The sequence below is a fragment of the Epinephelus lanceolatus genome, chromosome 8 (assembly GCF_041903045.1).
Source record: "Epinephelus lanceolatus isolate andai-2023 chromosome 8, ASM4190304v1, whole genome shotgun sequence".
Lineage (NCBI taxonomy): Eukaryota > Metazoa > Chordata > Actinopteri > Perciformes > Serranidae > Epinephelus > Epinephelus lanceolatus.
The window spans coordinates 27,361,590-27,382,103 of record NC_135741.1 but is presented as its reverse complement, the minus strand read 5'-3'; the positions used below and the strand labels follow the sequence as shown (position 1 = coordinate 27,382,103).

The 20,514-nt window shown below is 42.6% G+C and overlaps 1 protein-coding gene across 7 annotated transcripts in view; it reads right to left on the bottom strand.

Annotated features, from left to right (window-relative positions):
* The window catches only part of casz1 (castor zinc finger 1), a 190,944-nt gene that overhangs the window by 28,824 nt on the left and 141,606 nt on the right, over positions 1 to 20,514 (bottom strand). For all 7 annotated transcript variants that reach the window (XM_078170113.1, XM_078170114.1, XM_033629374.2 and 4 more), the window contains 2 exons: positions 7,706 to 8,266; positions 1,230 to 2,130 (listed from right to left, as the gene is read on the bottom strand). In XM_078170113.1, coding sequence (XP_078026239.1) covers positions 1,230 to 2,130; positions 7,706 to 8,222 — 1,418 coding nt within the window. In that variant the 5' untranslated portion in view covers positions 8,223 to 8,266. The remainder of the gene's footprint in view (positions 1 to 1,229; positions 2,131 to 7,705; positions 8,267 to 20,514) is intronic.

Here is a 20,514-nt window from a genome sequence, read left to right as displayed (position 1 = left end):
AGCTGTTTCCTACTGGTAGTGCACACGACTGTAGGCTAGCTCCCCAAACCCCTCGTTTGCTTCCTTTAAAGTGCACTCGTCAGGCAGTGTAGAGTCGGCCCCTGTGACTCGCCGGGAGGTTAGTCATGGCTCCAAAGTAATTAAAGGGAGAGTTGTTACACCCTAGCCAAACGAAAGAAGTCAGTCACTTTGCGATGACTGTGCTAAATCAGTCTCCACGGAGTGCTACAGCGAGTAAACACTTCATGTGCCTTCGCAACTCATCATGTCGTGGATCTATTGGGCGCTATGCGCTATTTCACACTGCATTCCTGTTGGCTGCTGTGGAGGTAGCAATTACCTTTGCGTTAGGCTAACTGACTCACAGTAGCAGTTAAGTGTATGTGAGCTTCACATTAGCTCTGAGGTGTTCCACTGGAACTTGGGATCTTTTCAATCCACCAATAAACTTTAAATTGGAATTTTAATGGACAGGTTATGTGATTTATTAGCTGATTTTAAGATGTATGCATTATTTTAGGTGTAGATAAGTCATGCAGTATGTCACATAATATTTTTTGTCAATAAACACACATTTCACAATTACCAGTAAGAGAGAGAATGAGAGGCAATAACATACATGCTGTCATCTCTTGTCCCCTAAGTTCTGTATATTTGTATTTTAACTCTGCCAAGTTTTTGCACCATTTGTCTGTCTATCTGTTTGTCATTGTTAGCTAAATATCTAAAAATCTACTGATCTACTACATTAAGTAAGAAACTGGGTCATGGAAAAAGGAGCAAGTCAATAGTTTGTGGTGCAAATAGCGCCACCATGTCACAATTTGTAGCGCTATACTTTTTTACTCAATCCTGCTCCGGTAAAATGTATAAAATCTTTTTTATAGGCCACACTCATTTTCGGTTACACAGATTTTCCACCATTTTGAAATCTTTTGCACAACACTTATTTGACCACTTCACCTACAAATAAAATGCAATCTGAACCAAACAGATGGACACTGAACTGCCAAAATACAGCCACATGATAAATCAAGTTCTCTTTTGGACAAAACTCTAATATTCCTAATACTAGGATTAAAGTTTTCTGAAAAAAATCTGCATTATCTTTTTGTTTTGCTTTTTCATGCATTTTTAATAACTAGTCAAAAGCATTGTGTAGCGCTGGTAGCAGTATGTGCTCTCTGAGTGCTTTCTAGTTTCACACCATAACGTTTGAGGTGACTTACTTAACGGAGGACACGGTTCCTGTGGTGATGGAGTCAGTCTTGGAAAAGCTGGACTTCAGGTAGTCAGAGGCGTTGAAGCTTATGTGTCCTGTCTGGTCCATTGTGAGCCCTGGAGCAATGCTGGCCCCAGCTGCACCCACGGTGGGGACACCAGGAGCTCCCGGGTTCCCTGGTGCTGTTGCAAGGACATTGGGCATCAGTGAGGCCTCGGGATTTCCTGGCATTAGCTTCTGAATCGCTCTGATGTCATACTTTGATGGGCGGCCCACTTTGCAAGTCTTAAAGGCAATGGCGCCACCCATGTCAGGGTTGCCCTCACCAGGCTTGAAGAGGTGCAGAAACTTGACGTTCTCCAGGTCGTACTTGGAGGGTCGCTTGTAAGCGTTACCGTTCTGCTGCTGTAGACTCTCACCCATCTTCAACTTCTGAATAAAGAAGTCATACTTGGAGGCTCGGGACGCCATGTTCTGGATGTGAGAGGGATTTGGTGGCTGAGAAGTGCCCAGCTGAGGTCCTCCTGGCTGTTTGTGGTCCAGGCTTGGGGGGTAGATTTGTGCCTCGGCCCCTGGGAGGCACCCAGAGGTCTGGAGCATGGTAGCGCTCTTATCTTGGGCCAGTTTTGGGTTGAGGTCGTCTGGTTTGGGTGGGGAAGCATGCATGGGCCAAGGGAGGGTCTCACCGGCTTTTAGCTTACGAATGTACTCTTCGTACTTGGAGAAGCGGGCGCGCCGTGAGGCCTCCTCACTGCTGAGGGATGAGGGGTCTGAGGTAGCGGCTTTGAGCTTCTCAAAGCTGATCTTCTTGGTCAGCTCATCCCTTACCTGCTGGTCATCATAACCGAACATTCCCAAAAATTCATTCATGGTGTTGGCTGCATAGTCTCGCAGGGCAGATGCTTCTCCTGCAAAGAGAAAAAGTAGAGTAGTGAGCCTCTATGTATGAGGTATAATTCTCCCAACTGCTTTCAGATTTTTTACTTTTAAAGCTGCAACCAGCATCATTGAAAAAAGTTTTGAGTTTAAAACCTCAGCCAGTGCTGTCTGATGCTGTCTGGCAAACCCAAATCAAGCCATTGCTCAACATGGGCTAATAAGTGACCAAATTCACGCCAGTCAATCAGTCCACCAAATGGTTCTGTCTCGCTTCATATTGACTGACGCTTGCTCAACAAGTGATAAACTGTTGCTGTGCTCTAAGGAGGATAGTTTGTATTTGACAATTTATTTTTTTGTTTGGCACCAAGTATGTAATTTACAAATGATTCTGGGACTAGCTTTGTGTGACATGTGAAAAATACATTTTATCAGCCCAATCATTTAAACAACCCTCTCTCATATTTCGTCCAAGTTGTGATGATGAAAGGCTGCTAACCTGAGTAGAACAACATCTACTACATTGTACTGTTTTTTTTTCTCATCAATAAATGTTTAGAATTGATGTGAAATTTGACAACAGGAAAAGTGATTCTGCACTGCACGCTACAGCAGCACCTGTACATCTCTGTGTGTTTATGTGTCTACAGACAAGCAGTCTGAGGCGATGCTCTTCCTGTTTTGGTTGCACTATAAGTCAGTCCTGCAGAATTTGCGGGTGACTGTACCAAAGGACACACTGAATAAACAAAACTCTTCTGGTTTTCTATGCTCATTTTGTAACACTATCGAAATTTGTTAGAGAATTACTTTTGAGGCTGATATTTAGAATAAATATTCTACATGTAAGAGCAAGAAATCTTAGTAACCACATTAAGAGATCAATTTTGAGGCCAAAGAATTTAAGGGAAGCTTTGTAAAAAATATAATCCATTTTTACAGCTTTTTAGAAATGAAGTAAGACTATCAGAGCACTTCCCCACCGATTTTTTACATGATACTGATGCTGAACTGTTTGAAAATGACATAATTATAACTACTATCTGCCAAGAAATTCTGGCATGTTAAGTGCAATTCCTGATTCATAATCCCCCATGAAGCTTGATGTAAGCTATTTGAAAATAACATGACTATTGTGTCACCTTCAAGAGTGAAAAGAATGAATCCCTTCCCCGTTTTTACACATTTGTGAACTGAAACATCACTTTCATTTTAAGAGTCCATTAAATTGGACAACTTCCCCAAGGACATAAGCGAAATATAGTCAATGTATAGTTTAATTGCATTATGTGGAGATTAATTCTGGCCCATTAACTTTCATCCAGGTTAGTGCAAGGGGTCAGAGTGGGGAAAAAGGGAAAAAATGATTTTGCTTGGAAGCAGTGTGGGGACAAAGTTCTGCACAGAAAAGGAAGAGCACAGGGAGGACTCATGAGGCAGTTGTGTTTGCTGATCCAACTAAATTCCATAAATCTCCTGTATGCCAGTTTGCATGTCATGCAGGATACCAGAACGCATACATGCTACTAGTGTACAAGATGATAATTTCACCCGGGTCATGTAAAAGCTTTGGCCTTCTTAACACATTCATGTCTCAGTCACGTGTACTGGGGGGTCTTTTTTTTTTTAAAATGTTTTATTGCTGTTTATCATCACTATCAACACATGAGCTGGTGAGAAGTAACACCAGCTACCACCCAGGGTAATTAATACACAAATATTTCTGCTCTTGTCTCGGATTTCTCAGTTATTGCTAAATCAGTCTCTGTGCCCTGCTTTTCACATCTCCTGCGCAGCATGTAAAATAATCCCCAAATTTCCATTCACTGCGTTGGGGTTGCTCCACTGCACGGCGGTTCAGTATGAAAGAGTATCTGGTGGATCGAAAGGGCATGAAAAATTTAACAGAAATGAATCGGGTATTTGAGAGGAAATACCTTCATGTTCGCCACAGATCTTTCTAACATATCTACCTTGTTTTCACATGTACTGAAACCACAGAGCTAAACACTGTATATACAAGTCCCTACTGCAGGATACAGTGCAACTTACCTCATCATATACTCAAGTTTTTCTTGAGCTGTTCAACTGTGGCCTGACTGAATCATACACGGCATTAAAACTGGAAAGACATTTGAACATGTCTATTTAAAATGTCATTTGGCTGAACATTCTTCTCATTTGATTTAGGTGCTGATGGCCTCGGTGATTGGTTGGATTTTACTGCTACTGTATTTGTAAGTGCACCTCAGGTCACAGTATATCATATAGCTCTAAAGTTAGGGCTGACCCGCCCATGCTCATATGAGTCAGAAAATGGAAGTACACTTTACTGACTGAGGGATGGGTTCAAAAACATATTTAAATAAAAATAAATCTAAATCATTTTTATCACTAATATAAAAAAATCAGGTTAATTTTGTCTTGACTGGGAATAGATTCATGCCCGCTGACCTTTGCTTTGTAGAAAGTATCAAATTAAATAAAACATCAATCATTTTTGTGGCAGAGTAAATTACTAATTTTCGCAGAGAGACTAGTGGTTTCTGTCATGGGAGCACTGACATCTCTTTTTTTCATATTATATTTGCTTATGGTATTATCATCTCTCCTTCTCCCTAAAAAATTAGTCGAGACTCTTTATTCATCAGCGGAGCCGTGTGGCGTGCTATCAATGAAAGGCAAATGATTGGACTTGAAAGGATTATGGCTGGGACTGACAGGAGATAACCTTTCTAAAACACCATGTAAATGAGTTTTCTACTCGAGCCCTATCTGCCTGCCTCTTAATGATGTCATGTGACACCAGGTGGGAAACTATGTAGGGGTTAAGGTGAGATTGTCCCCGCCACTAATGCTACCACCCACCCCCGTCCAAAAAAAAGAAACACATAAATAAACCTCACATCTGACATTTCCCTCTGCACTCTCTCTGGTGTCACTGGAAAATCTACAAAGCAGTGTTTCCTAATCTTGACACTTCAGGCAAGCAAAACCCAACACAGCACACAGACCTGCCTTGTCTATATTTGAGGCAATTAGGCCACATTTTCCCTCCCAGATATGATAACAGATGGGCATTATATCTCCTTTTGGCTGACCAAACATGGCCATCAGTGTGGCATAGCCTCTCCGCTCACAGGACTGAGAGGCAGAGGTGTCGCTGATGATAAAGGTGCATGCTAGTGGCTATATATGGACTAATCTAGAGTTTGAATACCCTCTAAAGGGTGCTGGTTTTGAATCACACATGGCCAGTGTAAATCATTTTGTTAAGAAAAAAAAAAGTTTTAAAAAGGAGGTATTTTCATATTAGTTCAGTCAGAAAAAGTTTTGAATAGTGGGATTCTTTTATATGGCACAATAATTTAAATAGAGTTTTAAAAGTAATTTGTGTTCATGTCAGTGAATTAGTTTAAGTATGTTTTGTTTAAATGGACAGTGGTAGCCTAATAAAGAGTTGCTTTGAATAAATGACATTATGTGCATTTGTTTGGACTAATTTGAAAACTGTACGGAGCTTCAAACTTCCTCGCTGTTTGGTTAGTTAATTAACGGGCGGTAAATAGAGAGGGCTTTGAAACAGCTTGAAATGAACAATAACCTTTTACAGTGAACCCAGAATTGCAAATGGAAGTCATGGTCAAGCCTGTTTGATCCATCGCTATGAGCATCTCTGTCATTGCTTTCATAGTTTTTATTCATTGGTTTTTCCATTGACTGGCTTATGAGGGCTCTAATGCGACATCTAAATTATCTAGGAAAAGTATTCTGGGGTTTTGCACTGATAGGAAATCCGCACGATGCCTCAATGTGAGGAGTTAAATGTTTTGAAGGTCGCAGTTTCTCTCATTGATCTTGCAATGTTTGTTAATTACATTGTCACTGATGTTGTGAGAGATAATTAAGCCACTATGTTTATATGCATAATTATGTGCACTCCGCATCAGCCTTTGAAAGACAGCGGCGAGAGAGAGAGAGAGAGGGGGGGAAAAAATGTTTTAATTGTGAGCTGAGCAGAAACATGGCAATATAGATGCCCTAGTTACAATCAACAAAGAGCAACTCTGAAAGAAAAAAAAAAAAAACACTCTAAAGACAAGATTTGCAACTGATGCAGTATGCTCTCCCCGCAGTCTTCAAACACTCTGGCTTTGTTGTGAGATGTAAAGTAGTAAGGGGAGCCAGTGGAGGGAAAGGTGTAGGCCTGCTACACAACAGTAATACATATTTACAGACAGGCGCTTTTTTTATGGCCATGAAATAAACACAAAATGACTAATTAAAACCACAAAGCTTTTTTCATTTGCCTCTGAAATGAAACCTGCTTCATTTTCTGAGAAGCCCCTGCCCCCAGTTCTGTGTGTGGCCAGAGTAACTGCTGTAAAGCAAAAAGAAATGCAGACAAAAGGAGCATGTGTATATGACTCTGAGGTGGATACCTAAACCTAGATGAAAGACCAAAAAACTGTTAAACCGAGGTGAGCAAGCACAAAACAAAACTTGTTTTTGTACCGCAACAACCGGTCTCACCTGCAAATTGCTTTTTTTTTTTCTCTGGGTGTCTGTGAAACACGCTTTATCTATTCATATAAGCGAGCCATGTTTTTTCTCCCCTTTTACAGCTCTGTGTTTTAAGTCTTGCTATACAAAGGCTAGTCTCCAACAGTGCGTATGCATCAAGCTTAAAGGGTCACAGAGTGTATAACTGTAAAAGGTACTTTCTTAAAAGATTGTTTGTGCTGTTAACACACACTCTTGCCACTTCAGAATGACTATCTTTGCCTGCTTTATCTATTTGATAATCAGTGAATTATACCGTGGGAACATCATGTCACAATTAAACAGGGGTTATTATGATTCATTTACAGGAGCACTTTGTATTAAGGAATTTATCAAAATATGTCGATGTCTGCTAGCAATAAATATATGGAGCCACTGTTTGTGAGAGGATAATAACATACTTAGTGTGATATGTCACTGCAAAATAACTTCCCTATTTCTGACTTTATTTGACAAGTGATCTCTTGGATTTGGCAACTGTGAAAAAAAAAACCCTGAGCTCCTCCACGGCAGAGTACGACTCCATGTAATAGAGGAGTTTGAAGCAGTGGCTAAGTTTAGTGAGCTTAGGGAAAATCAAAGACTCAATATGTAATCCTGGGTGTAATATGAAGCTTAGCCTGGTCCTGCCATGCACTCTTGGCCCACAGCTGCTGGGAGAGTGCATAAACGGCCTTACGTTGTAAGCCTACTCCGTTTATGAATTTCTTCGTGCAGTTAACCACACACTGACAAGTTCCTGTTTTTCCCCCCTGGCCTGCCAGTTGAATCGCTCTTTGGGGTAATAATGTCACTGGCTATTCATAATGTAACTCTAGAGTGTCTCTTTCCAATAATGGGCACACTTAAGCTTATGTGGATGTAGCAATGTCACCCGCCCTCTATCTAAGCATTTGCCCCTTACTACTATGGAGTGGAATGTTTTGAAGGGTAAAGGTCATGTTGAATTAAAATGTATAAAAAAAGGGGTCAAGTATAAATCAGAGTATGGCAAAGACATCAGAAAGAAAAGTGATTGGATGGCAGACAGTGAAAATGTACCTGTAGCGGAGAAAGGTGCTTGGCGACTCTGGGCCTCGCTTGGTGGCATGTAGGTGTCATCTTTTGGAGGCCTGTCTTCAGCTTCTTTGTCATCATGGTAACTGCCATCCTGAGAGCCTGCTGCGGGCTCGGCCTCCTCTGTGTTGTCTTCGTCGTCGCTGCAGCCCGTGGGCTGCACCATGTACACGCCCTCAGGAGGGCCATCTTCGTCATTGCTGACTTTCAGTTCGTGCTCCTGCTCGTCGTCAGGAGCCAGTGGCTCATCACCGTACTCGCCGTTGACCCACTTCTCGATGGCCTCGCGTCTCTTCTGGTCCTCCTCTAGGCTCTGATTTAGGTTCAGGCTCTCAGGGAAGTTGGTCTCGCTGTCATCGTAGTGGGAACTGCCACGCTCGCTGTTTTCTGCTACGCTCTGGTCTCCCTCCGCGTTCTGGGAGCTGCTGTCGAACACCACCTGGCGGCTCAGCTTGGCACAGATAGCATTAAGTTTTAGGCCACCTTTCCTTTTGGCGGCCATCTTGGGTTTTCCTGAGGTCGTTTCAGTGCATAAACTCCTTTCAGCTAATGGAAACAAGAAAAGAAAAAAAAAGATGAGTTTAAGTTATTCAGAATCACAATTATCTGTGTTACAGTTGAATAAATGTAACACCACATTTCACACAATACACAGTTTTTAAAAAAAAATGCTTTCAGTATCTCTAAAAGAAAAGTTTGAACCAGCTTGTCCACGTCAGTAACTTGTACTGATTTTGAACATCACAATGGAAAAACAACACTGAACAACAGTGACTGCTGCTATTATTAACATCCAAAAGCACTTAACAATAACAGCGCAAGACTGGAAGGACACACAGAGATACTGTACATATCTTTCTAAGTCACACCTCTTCGGTCAGCTCAGAGTTTAAAGCAGTGATGGAAAAAAAAAGGAGGAAAAAAAAAACACAGGCAGCTGAAACCACAGGCAGATAGGTATCAGACCCCCTATGGTACTACAAGCAGCATATACACGGCTACATAATCCTTCACATGACAGCGCTATAGAGACACTGTGAAATGTTATCTTCACTCTCACCTCAAGAGGCTGTGGTCCTGCCACTGAGTGGGGGGCTGCACAGCATTAAAGCTGTCAGGATGTGGACTGAAAATGCTGAGCGCTTTTGAGTCTTTTTGGAGCTGCGTCCTCATGTTGGCTATTTAGTAGGATTAGGCCCAGTAATTGTCTTGGTAAAGGCTGCTGGTTTCACTTTATTAAAAGAAAATTAACATACTATGTATTTAAGCTCTTTCTACCCTCTGCTGCCTTTTACTGTTGATCTAGCCACGACATGAACATGGGTACATCAAACAAAACAAAAAAAAATTAAAGTGAACATGTTTAACATATCTTTACTTAACAAGACATACTGCAGAGTCTCAACATCTTTTTCCCCAGTGCGGCCTCTCTGAACAATAGAGCATGATAGAGTGTGCTTTGGGGCAGGAATGGGTGGCATTATTTCAACCCAAGTGGGGCTATCTTTATAACATGTCCTCTGATGAGGCAGGAACAGCTGCCTGTGGCATTCCATATCCAGAGCTGCCTTTTTAGGGCAGAAACTACACTCTAGTACCTTTCACTTTATTTCTAGAGCCACCAAAGTTCACCTTCCAACAGCATTTTTCCAGACTCAAAATCAAGGCCAGATCTTTATCGAGTAGTAAATAACTTTTAAAAAGCAAGGAGGAGGTGACCGTGAGTAACGCAGTATTTATGGTATCAAAAAAAAAACAATAAAGCAGTATAACTATCAGAGATCAGAGAAGCCTTTTAGCTTGGATTCTGTTTTTATTTGGTAGTATGTAAAGCTTTGTCAGTTGAAGCTTTGTGAAAACTGTTAAAACAGCATGCCACAGCAGAGATATTTCTCCTTGTGTGAAGTTGTATTATATTTTAACTCAGCCACACTGTGGTTAAGATAATACACTATACTGAGCTACAGACACACCATTTCGGCAGACAAAAAAATGTGCAATATGAGAGGTAACAAAGTTCTATCTTAAAGACTCAATTCACTTTCTATAACAATGAGTACGAGCCTCTTCATTTTCCTTCAGCCATAAAGCCAAGCACAATCATGTGTGAGCCATTGCCAGCATTATGTAAATCACATCGGTGCAACATAAAATCCTGTTTTCATTTTCTTTTGCAAAGCTGTGGAATCATTAGAGGATATACAATTTGAAGGAGTTTACAGATCACCCCGTCGCCAGACAATGCACCCCGTGCTCCCCACACATGCTTTCTCAGTTACTGTATTTACATTGCGGGCTTCCTCTCTGAAACAATGACTGCAGGAATTATGTAGTTTTGAGGAGGTCGTATATCAGCGGCACATTACTGTACAATTTAGTGTTAGACAATTGCAGGCGGGGGTGAAAGGGTCACCTTTTAGAAGACAGCAATTGTGAAAAAAAGAAATCAGCTGGAAAAACTATTAGGAAGTGGAAGACATAAATTTTCAAGTTTTTTTTTTTTTTTAGAAATAGTCTCCAAAGGAAGATTGAGGTCATTTGGGTGTTGCAGTGGAGGTCATTTTTTCTGTTTACTGTGTTCAGTATTTCATGCTTTAACTACCGATTTCCTTTGCATTGCCATCTGAAGCTTCTTGTAGGAAATGACCCTGGCACAGTTGTTTCTTTCCATTAGTGACTATTTATGTACGATTTTCTGTTAACAATAAGGAGTGTGCATAGAGGACTAAGTGCTACTGGATGAGTATCTAAGCAGGCCTCTAACTGAATTATCAGACAGCTTAAGCACATAGTCAGTGTTTTCTTTTTAAAGGTAGGCCTGGCTTTAAAACAAATTTAATATTGTGAGCTTTCCGTGAGCAGATACATGCTATGGTTCGATGGTTTATGGAAGCTGTCTAAACTATTATTTATGCTGAGGGTTTCTGTCCACAGCAGCTTTTTGCCATTGCTTACAATAGGGATTGCTATGGTAACACCAAGCTGTTTACCTCAAGTCGTTTGTGTGCATGATAGCGTACAATGAGATAAAATCTGTGGGGACCTACATGAAAGAACAACTTTTCCCTCTGGGACCAACTCCCCCACCTCCCTGAGAGTCCAGTAAGCATTCTGCCTTATTAATGAATATCAGACAGAAAAACAACACTGTCACATGCACTGGACATTATTTACAGTCTGTTTTAGCCTGGTGTGCTAATTGTCAAGGAGGAGACACCTCGGTAAGCACTGGGGGTTGGAAAAAAACAGGCAGGTTTGAATTTGAACACAACAGCTGAAACTAATTTTTCCAACTGCTTATGTTAACTGTGACACTATTTTTACTGGAAACAGTGCAGGGCCACAAAGGAGCGCCATATACTGTCTGTATAAGGCCAAAACCTGAGGAAAAAGTCAAGAAACTATTTTGAATCCATTTAGGACTAGGTCAGGTTCTTTTTCATCTTCACTCAAAAATAAGTGCATCAAAGTTCTTTGGAGCCCTGTTTCTTCTCAGCGCTGGATGAACACAGCTTGTGCTCTGAGTCTAGCCCTCCGCACTGACAAACTTACTCTTCCACAGCTCTGAGCCCCACAGGTCTTGTTGGTTTTTGATGCAGAGTCTCTGTTTGTGTGCCAGAATGATATCATGCCCAATCAAGTGGTGTTTCAAATCCTAATAACGCTGTTGGAAGTGCATTATTTGTGTGAACGTGCACAGACTGTAATCAAGGCAGCAGCAACGGGTAAAGGATGTGGGAGTTGGGAATGGTTGTGACTGGCAGGGTCATGGCTTTACCTCTTTTTGTCATACAAGACGAGGCAGCTTATGTCCAAAACGCTTGTTTAATCATCTTATGGAAGATGTAAAGTCACATAAACAACATATAGAAAATTGAATAGCTTGACTTTATTGTTCATTCGAAGTGCAGTGCTGCACCATAAACACAGTGACTCCCTGCAGTGTTGTCAGTTTGTATGGAGCGAGCACACAGGAGGGTCTGTATATAAGAGAGGTAGATATTACCTGTTTAAACCGAAGCTTATCTCTTCACCTAATCAAACACAGGTACAGGGCTTGTTGTAGATTCCTGCTGAGTTCCAACATGACTGACACAGGGACAAACCCCCCGCAATATCAGGAGTTAATTAATACAAACAGGGTCTGGGAGATGTCTGTTCAGCTCAGGATTATTTTACAATATGCAACCGAGAGTTGCTGTAGCTCTTTAAAAAAGCCCAGTTATAACTTTATGAACCTTTGGCAGATTAATCGACAAGGCTGCGGCTCCCTGTGTGTAGCTCAGTGAACCTTTTGTGTCTCTGGCTCTCAGGGGAGATGTATGTGTGAGAGACTGTGTGTGCACGAGTGTTTCAGGGAAATCACTGAGCCACACAGGCAAACATACACAGACACACTCGAAAATTACCATGTTTTTATTTTTTGTAAATTTACAGCTTGCAGGAAGAGAATGTTTTCCTCTCCTCTCTCTCCCCCTGCATGGAAGAGAGACTGCGGCAGCCGCAAGGAAGTCAAGCGGAAAGCCACTGATGGACAACTACGCCACGACACCCAGACCCCAGCATCTGGCCCCTCTCTCATTTTTATTACACAAGAATAACAATAAGCAGGTCGTCGACCCCGCCGTGAGATTTTGCCACAGTTTTCCAACAGTCGGTGCAGCCGATGCTGAGAAATTTCCATTTTTCCGCATGCATATTTAATTGAGTTTTGTCCCAGTGGTGCGGAAATGATTTGTTTTTTGCTCTCTGTTCACTTGACTCCTCTTCGGAGTCGCTAACCCTGATTAAGACGTTCCCGTTAATTTCCCAGCGCACACCTTTTTTTTGTGCATTAATGGTTCTGATCGTCTAATTAAAACTTCTCAGCTCGGCTGCTGATCACCGCTCGTTGTGCCTCTGACCTGAAGTTTTAATTGCCGCATCAGAAGCGATAATAATAATTTTGAGGTTCTGATGATTAAAAACAATGCCATTGCCAACTAGTTGATAGATGGGGGTTTAGGGGTGGGCACATCTGAGGAGAAGTTTTGTAGAGAAGGGATTTCAAAAGGGGGGTGTAAAGGCGGGTATACACTACCAAGGAGCAAGACGGGTTGGGGGGGGGGGGGACGACTACTGTAGGTGATCACTGAGGGGAAGGGGGTGGCAGAGCATATGGAAAACTCCAAGCCCTCCTGTCTCTTACAGCCTTCCTAAAGAAACAGGTTTGGCTGGGACTGGGACTTAGTTGTCCCCACCTCAAATCTAAATCTGCCACTGACTGATCCACTTCAGAGCTCTACTCACTTGGCAGGTTTGCCAGGTTGGGGAAGAGAGAAAAAGAGAGCATGCGAGAAACAGCGATAAAGGCACATAAAAGATGACGACAGTCCAATACCCTGTGCTTATTTTCATAAAAAGATAATAGCACAGTAGGCGCAGCACAAAAGCCACATTGTTCATAAAGTGACTGAATGGAAAAAAAGGAACATACGGTGGCTGTTATCTCCATCATAAAACATGATACTGATGAGATGTAAAGATACGTAGATTACTGTCAAAGCAGAGGAGAGTTGCATGAGATCTTCTTATAAACAAAGTATCACACTGTACTTTACAGATCACACAAACTGTGGAAATGATTCAGGCATGAAGAGAGAGAATGTGTGCACCTGGGAAACTACATCACCACTATCTGTCACATTTTGTTCTTTTTTTAACTACTGGATTTCTAATGGATTTTTTAGGTCCCACAACAGGATCAATGTTTTTCTCTGCGAATCACTACGTACATGCATGCAGGCACATACAGTACAGTACACAGACACATGGACATACAGTCAGGAGGTAGCTGTCTTCTCTCCCCTGCCCCCTACCCTCCCTCTGTTCCTCTCTCTCACAAATGTATTTTATTATTAATCAGTTGGTTGCACATCTGCCTGCTTGTTGTTTTTTTTCTATCAATAAAGCACTTATTGCTTTTAGTCTAGAATGTGACCTTGCACATTGTGTGCTGTCTTTCTTGGGGTGCCGACCTTGAAAGACCCGTTTGGACTATTTCACTTCAGCTCAGTCCACGGGCTGTTATCAAACACGAGCCCTCAGCCAAATGCCAAGCTCCCGTCACACCGCCGCAAAAACACAAAGAAGACACTGCAGGACAAAGGCAGAAACCAAACGGCCTCAGTAAAACACACACACGCACTGACTGCACAGGACAATGGCTGAAAAACACAATGTATATTTCAACTGCAGACGGAAGAGGAAAGACGTTGAACTTGAGGGCAATCAAACAGGAAAGTTGAAATCTAAGGACAAATACGCCCTCCAGCTTCATCACAAACAGGGTAATTATGGTGTTTTCCAGAACAGAGGACAAGCAGCCTAAAATGGTCTAAGGGAGAAAAAAAAAACAATCTGACATGAGTGACAAGAACCATTCTGACAGCCACGTACTAAAACAGCCAACTTTTATTGAGTTTGCTGCTTAGGGTAATTCATGGGACACGAGTAACTTGTTAAAATTGTACGTCAAATCTGGACTCACAGCTGGCACCAGATGACAACTTAATTTCTAAGTGTGTGCGTGTGTGTTGCGGGAGGCAAAAACTTTGCTTAAAAAAATACACAGTCGCACACAGTCCCATGCTTCCCCAGATTGAAACAAGGGAAATTTATTCCTGCAGCTTTGTTTTGAAGCTCCGCTCCCATGTTCAGTTTCAAGACACCGCAAGTGCAATTTGATAAGCCAACCGCCATGGTAAATGAGCAGACGACCCCTGTGTCCCTCCCTCATGGTTGCTGCGCTTGGTGCGCCAGCAAGGCAGTGTGGGTAGTACAGTGGAGAAGGGGCTCAGCGGTGCACCTCTCAAGGGCCCTTGAGCTAATATCTGTACAGATTAACTGCTTCAGTTGTATTTTGGTCACGGGGATCTCTCTTTGCCTTTGTGGCTTGTTGGGAGGGAGAAGGGGCGATGTGTGTGAGTGTGTGTACTGTGCTCATATGAGTGCTACTTACACACTTTCCTCTGTAGCCAAGTGAGCGGCCTGCTCGCCTAAGAGGTCAGGAGCCGCCAGACTGGTGTATGTCACTCCAAGTCATTATCTTTGGGGCCATATTTAATTTACCAGAATCCGGAGCTACACTGCTGAGTAAGTCATCCCCATCCTCTTACTATCACCTACCCCCTCTATCTCTCCACAGGACACACACACACACACACAAACACACACAGTGTCAATCCTCCAGGGTAAACTCAGCACACGCCGCTCCATTAGTTATCAATTAAGTCTGGAAATCTCCACCTGGCTTACACACACAGATGAAGCCGGCACACATACGTAGCAACCCCTCTCAACAGGAAGTTGAGGAGAGCGTGCCTTATTTGACTACGAGTGTGGGTGAGACAGAGTATGTTTTTGTGTCCGTGCGGGTGGCACTTTTGTCCATGAGGTTAACCTTGATATGAGGCCCTGTCAGGCCAGATAATGTCAATCAATGACAAGCCCTCACAGATAACCCCTAATGTGAAGCCTAAAAAGCAAAGCTGTTTAGATCTTTAGACATGCCCCCTTTCACCAGCATATGAATTGCATTACAAGGAAATGAGCTGTGGCATTTCTTTAATAAGACTCTTAAGACATTTTGACAGCATATAAGGCACTCTGCCGTTAAAAAAAAAATTAAATAAAGGCCCACGCTGACAAACCCTCCTCACACAAGGCACTGTTCTGATGGGCAGATCCAAGTCCCTGTTAAGTGGAGGAGAGGAAAAGACGAATGGGGAGGGGGGAAAGAGGAAAAAGAAGGGTGGACCTTTCTCTTCTTTTTTCCTCAGGCTCCCGGGGACTTCTTAATTGATTTCCAAGGTTATGTTTCAAATTTGTTTTTCAGATACGGGGGCCTTGTGAATGAGAGTGCGAGTCAATGTTTTTCAAGCAATTTCCCTAAATTCGGGCTGGTTTGGAACGTTTGCATCGGATCTCGTTCACCTCCTTCTCTCTCTCTCTCCCTCCTCCCTTTTTGCTCTTTTTCTCTTCTCTCTCTCCTTGAAAAGAAAGAAGGAGGTGACATTAACCCCCAAAAAAGCATGTTATTTCCAGACAGGATGCCTGCGTTGACAACATCGATCCCTGGCTCCCATTAAAACATTTGCTCCGCCTGACAGACTTTTCCTCTTTTGGACTTTATATGCGCTAGAATGAATCACAGGTGCCCGTTAAAATGTCATCCTGAGCAGGTTCTCTACCTGTCCGAAAATGACCCATGGCTCACTCAAAATCTGACGCTCACTTTTTTTAAAAATCACATTCTACGCTTTTAGTGTTCATTGTGTTCTTGTGCTGAAGCATAATTAAAGTTTGATCAAAATACTTTCTTTGTAGGGCTAAGAGAGGAAGTGATGAGAATGAGTCTTCCTGCTTCGTGGGATTTGCATTTTTCAGACCCTGTGGCTGTGACTCTGCTGCCAGAACTTAGTTTATCTTTTACTTTTCTGATAAGCAGGATGGAAGTGACAATAGCGCTGACAAGATATATGACATTTTAAAGCGTGTGTGTGTCCACGTGCGGTTGAGGGAGTGTGAGTATGTACACAATACACTGTAAACACATATGTTAAGTGGCTGTGACCAACACTAAGAGTATGTGTTGTTGTTGTTGTTGTGTGTGCCTGCTTGCAGGGTTGTAGACAGCAGGGCATTGTGCTCTGTGCTCTCCTTCTGCTCCTCTCTGCCTAGTGGCTGTAGGTCACGTCATTTGCTCTGGGACACACACTGTCAAATACACACACTGACATTTCTACACACTCAGGAAAAACTGATCCACGGTGAGGATAAACACACCACTGCGTCAGTGACAGCACTAAAAACAATGTGCTTTACCGAAAAGTTCAATGTGAACTGGAAGGCGGAACTAAACGTGGCAGTTTTCACCTAAAACAGGAACATTCTTGTTTCTGGGAGTTCAGTAGACGGAGGAATGTGCTGTGACTGAATTTGAAGGTGTGATAAAACAACACTCACAATAAGGGAGAAAAAAAAAGAGTAAAATGACTGTGAAAAGATGAAACAAGCAAAGCTGCTTTACAGGAAAAAAGAGTGCTGTCTATTTTGGGTGTCAGTATACAAAAGGAAGTGCTGCTAAGTTGACTCAAACAAATAAATTTGCTTTTGATAAAACCACAGCAACTACTTTTGCATTCTATGCCAAACCCACTTTGTTTCCTGCATCTTTATCTTCATGACTTGCCACATTTGTGAGGAGCTGCTCACTAAATTGTCAAGCACAAACAACTGAAGGTTTTCAAAGGGTGCAGTGTTGACAGCTTAAAATGTAATTTTATTTGAAAAGTGACAGGTTAAAGGAAAGCTTCAGAAGTGAACATGGAGCGCTCGCCTATTTGCACTGTATCCAGCTGCCCGTTTTACATTTCTCCAACATTAATATTCCTCTTATTATTATTTTAAAGTGAAAACGGATACTCTGTTGAAGTGCAAATCTGATGAATTACGGGAGCAGATTGCTGCTATTAATTATTAAAACCTATTTTATAAATATTCAGGTCTGTCATGCATCTAATAATGAACGCTTTAGAGGAGGTTACTTCCCGTGCGCATCCTAATGTGTCAGAAATATCACTTTTAATCACGCTCGTGTCAGCGAGTGCTGGGTTTGAACCTGCCGAAAAAATCTACCAAATCAAGGAAACTCAGCTGGCCTACTACTGTGCTCATCACAGCTCTTCCGTTCCTGCTGTTTCGCATGATCTAAGTTCTTCTCCTGCCCCGTCTAAAGAGGTGGTGAACACCTCTCAGCTCCCCGCTGCATTCTTACTGTGGTAATTTGAATGGAGAATAATGCATCGGCAGCACTCTACCCTTCTGGACACACCTAGTCCCAGCGCTACTGCTGCCATATGCTGTGTTGATACATATTCATAACACTTTCTCGTGTGTTGAGTGTTGGTGTGCAATGAGGCTCAAATGAGTGTCTCACAACTTCAAATGGGAAGAGGAAAAAAGAAAATAAAAAGCCATGCACAAAGAAAGTTGGACTGCTCTTCCCCTTTTTTTTACACTCTCCTCTTCTCTTCCTCCCTCCTCTGCAAAGAAGACAAGTTCGGGGACTGGTAGGTGATGCCAGTGCTTCTGTGAGGATGAGCTGCGGAGTTTAAGGATATTCTTCAAGAAGCTGTGAGAGGTGACAACTGTCAACATGGTCAGATAAACCATGCTGTCAGGTGGACCGGTCTTACTGGTAGGGCCAGAGTCAATGGTACTGCACCACAACCTCCATACACCCCAGCAGCATACATATGCTGCACAGAGCATACACACAACCAGATAGGGATATGGATACACACACACACACACACACACACTGTGGAGCACTCTAAGATTAACGCTGTCAGAGCTACAATGATACCCCTTCATTATCTGCACACGGGGCCTCCTTCGTGCGCTCGCTTGCCTCACTGTCCTCTCCACTGCTTCTCTATGGAGGTAGTAATTACTAAAGCTAACATTTCTTGCTCTCTGTGCCTCCAACTACCCTCCACTTCCCCATTATTTCGTTCTCTTTTTGCAGTGCTTACAAGTAACTTGCCAGCCTTTTGCCAACTGGTGACACAGCTGAAGGTATGCCAGAGTTGATGGCAGCACCAGCGTGACTCGCTGTGTATGTGTGAGCGCTGTATTATGAGATTACTTGGTGCCCAGCTGATGAGTAATAAAGGCGCAGTGTGGTACCCCAGATTCAGATCAGTCCTCTGGGTCAAACACTCATTGTGGTACAACAACAGAGAGACGCTTGATGTACAACTGCAGTATCTGTTGTACTATATATTGTTGGTTTAACAGGCTGGGATCAGAGGGATGCTCCCCCTTGCATGGCATTTTTCATTACCAACAATGCTCTTACTCTTTGGCTTTCTTCTTCCTCTCCCACTGGAACTATGGCTTCATCAAAGGTGATAGCTTGCTCAGGCGCATTTTCTCAAACGTCTTCTTCAGCCAACCATTTCCCAAGCCGCTCTCGGGTAAACGTCACTCATAAAAACCAGGGAAGATTTGATGGTGAGATCAAAAAGAAAGGAAGGACAGCAAGGAGAGCGGGGAGATGGGGGTAAAAAAAGAGGAATGATACCCTCCTCCCCCATCCGACACCAACGAGTGCTGAGGGTAATTCCTCCAAGCAGGGCCTCTGTTTTCAGACGCAAATACAACAAAACGTCGGGTGCTGCCATGAGACATCAAAATGGGCGATTTTGACTTCAGAGGGTCTTCAGATGCTTGAGGAGCTGAGAGAACAGAAGGTACCAGCAGGCTGTTAACAACCAATGCGGGAACCACGCCAGAAATACTGTCTCCTCCCAAAATGCCAATCGGCACCAGATCAGTAAAGGCTTCTGCCATACTGTAAAGTCCCACCTGAGCACTTTCATCTGCTGAAGTGAAGTGGCTTGAAAGTTTATCAGCTGTTATTTATTGTACCATTGAGATGCTAAAAAGTAAAGAAATTCCACAGGTAGGTGCCATAAAGGCAGAAATACAAAAAGGAACCACACACAAAGGCTTTTCTAAGGAGACTTCAACAGGTGCCTTGAAAGCAGGAATTTTATGTCCTTTGCCTTACAGAAAGATTTTCATCAGCAAATCAAAGACTTGCTTCGTTCTTCGGAGACCTGAGTTGTGTTGTGACACGCCGAGAGGGACGTCCGCATTTTCTCCGGTGTTGTTCTCGCTCATTCTTGGAGCATTAGGCTCACTCTAAATAGCCTCAAGGAGATTAGGCTGGCTCATATTCAAATGCACATTTCTTCTAAAACCCACTCCACGAGTGGGCCAAGGAGATCAGCACAGGAGCCTGGTGAGACGGTAGTCAGAGGAGATTCTGTCAAGTATAAATCAGCTGAGAGGAGGAAAAGAGACAGAGAGGAAGAGTGAGAGAGAAAGACTGAGGTAAAAGACAAACAAGTGTTGGCTCTGCTATATGAGTTTAGTTAGCTAGAGAGTTAGTGCATGAGTTATGGCTAGCGAAGGGCTGAGGGACGCTGTATTTATGAGGGGACTGAGTGAGTGTTAAATCCCTGGTAAGAAATAAAGTCGTCCCTGAGCGAACAGGGGAAACATTTCACTCAGTCTAAGAGGTGCCTTGAAAAAAAATGAAAGCCATCCCTCTTCCAGGGGAAGCACTATTCCGTATTCCCTAAAATTGCTTTATTCCTTAAAAATGCTATAGATCACATCCAAGTGGATTGAATCTCATATTTGAATAGAGAGGAGGATTCTCCGTGTGCATAATATCAAGGGAGTTCACGAGCCAAAGGGAAAGGGAAAGAATCTGATTCTTCTAAAATTGCATGCGGATTTTCTGAGGGATCTTTGGCTAAGGGGGGCTGCCAAAACACACAGTGCACTTGTTGCAGTGCAAGGGTTCATCCAAGAAAAGTTTTCCACTGTGGTTTACCCAGGAAAAAGTTGCTTTCAATTCAAATATTTGAATTTAACTACATAAATTAATCTAAATATCTATCTATTTATGTAGATATATTTTCTTAAAATTCTTTTTTCATTACAGAAAACTTGCAATGTTGAATGAAGTCAAACTTAAAAGGGCAGAAACAAAGTAAGGCACATGGCCAATGGAAAAGAAAAAGCTTCACATTGCACTTTGTGCACATCCAACTCTAACTCAGACCTCTCTCCAAACCCAGCAGTGGTAATAACAATTATTACTTAAAAAGGCTATATTTTTGCATTAACTTAAAAGGCTATATCTTTTTCTTCCCTCCAGCCTGTGCGGCCTCACT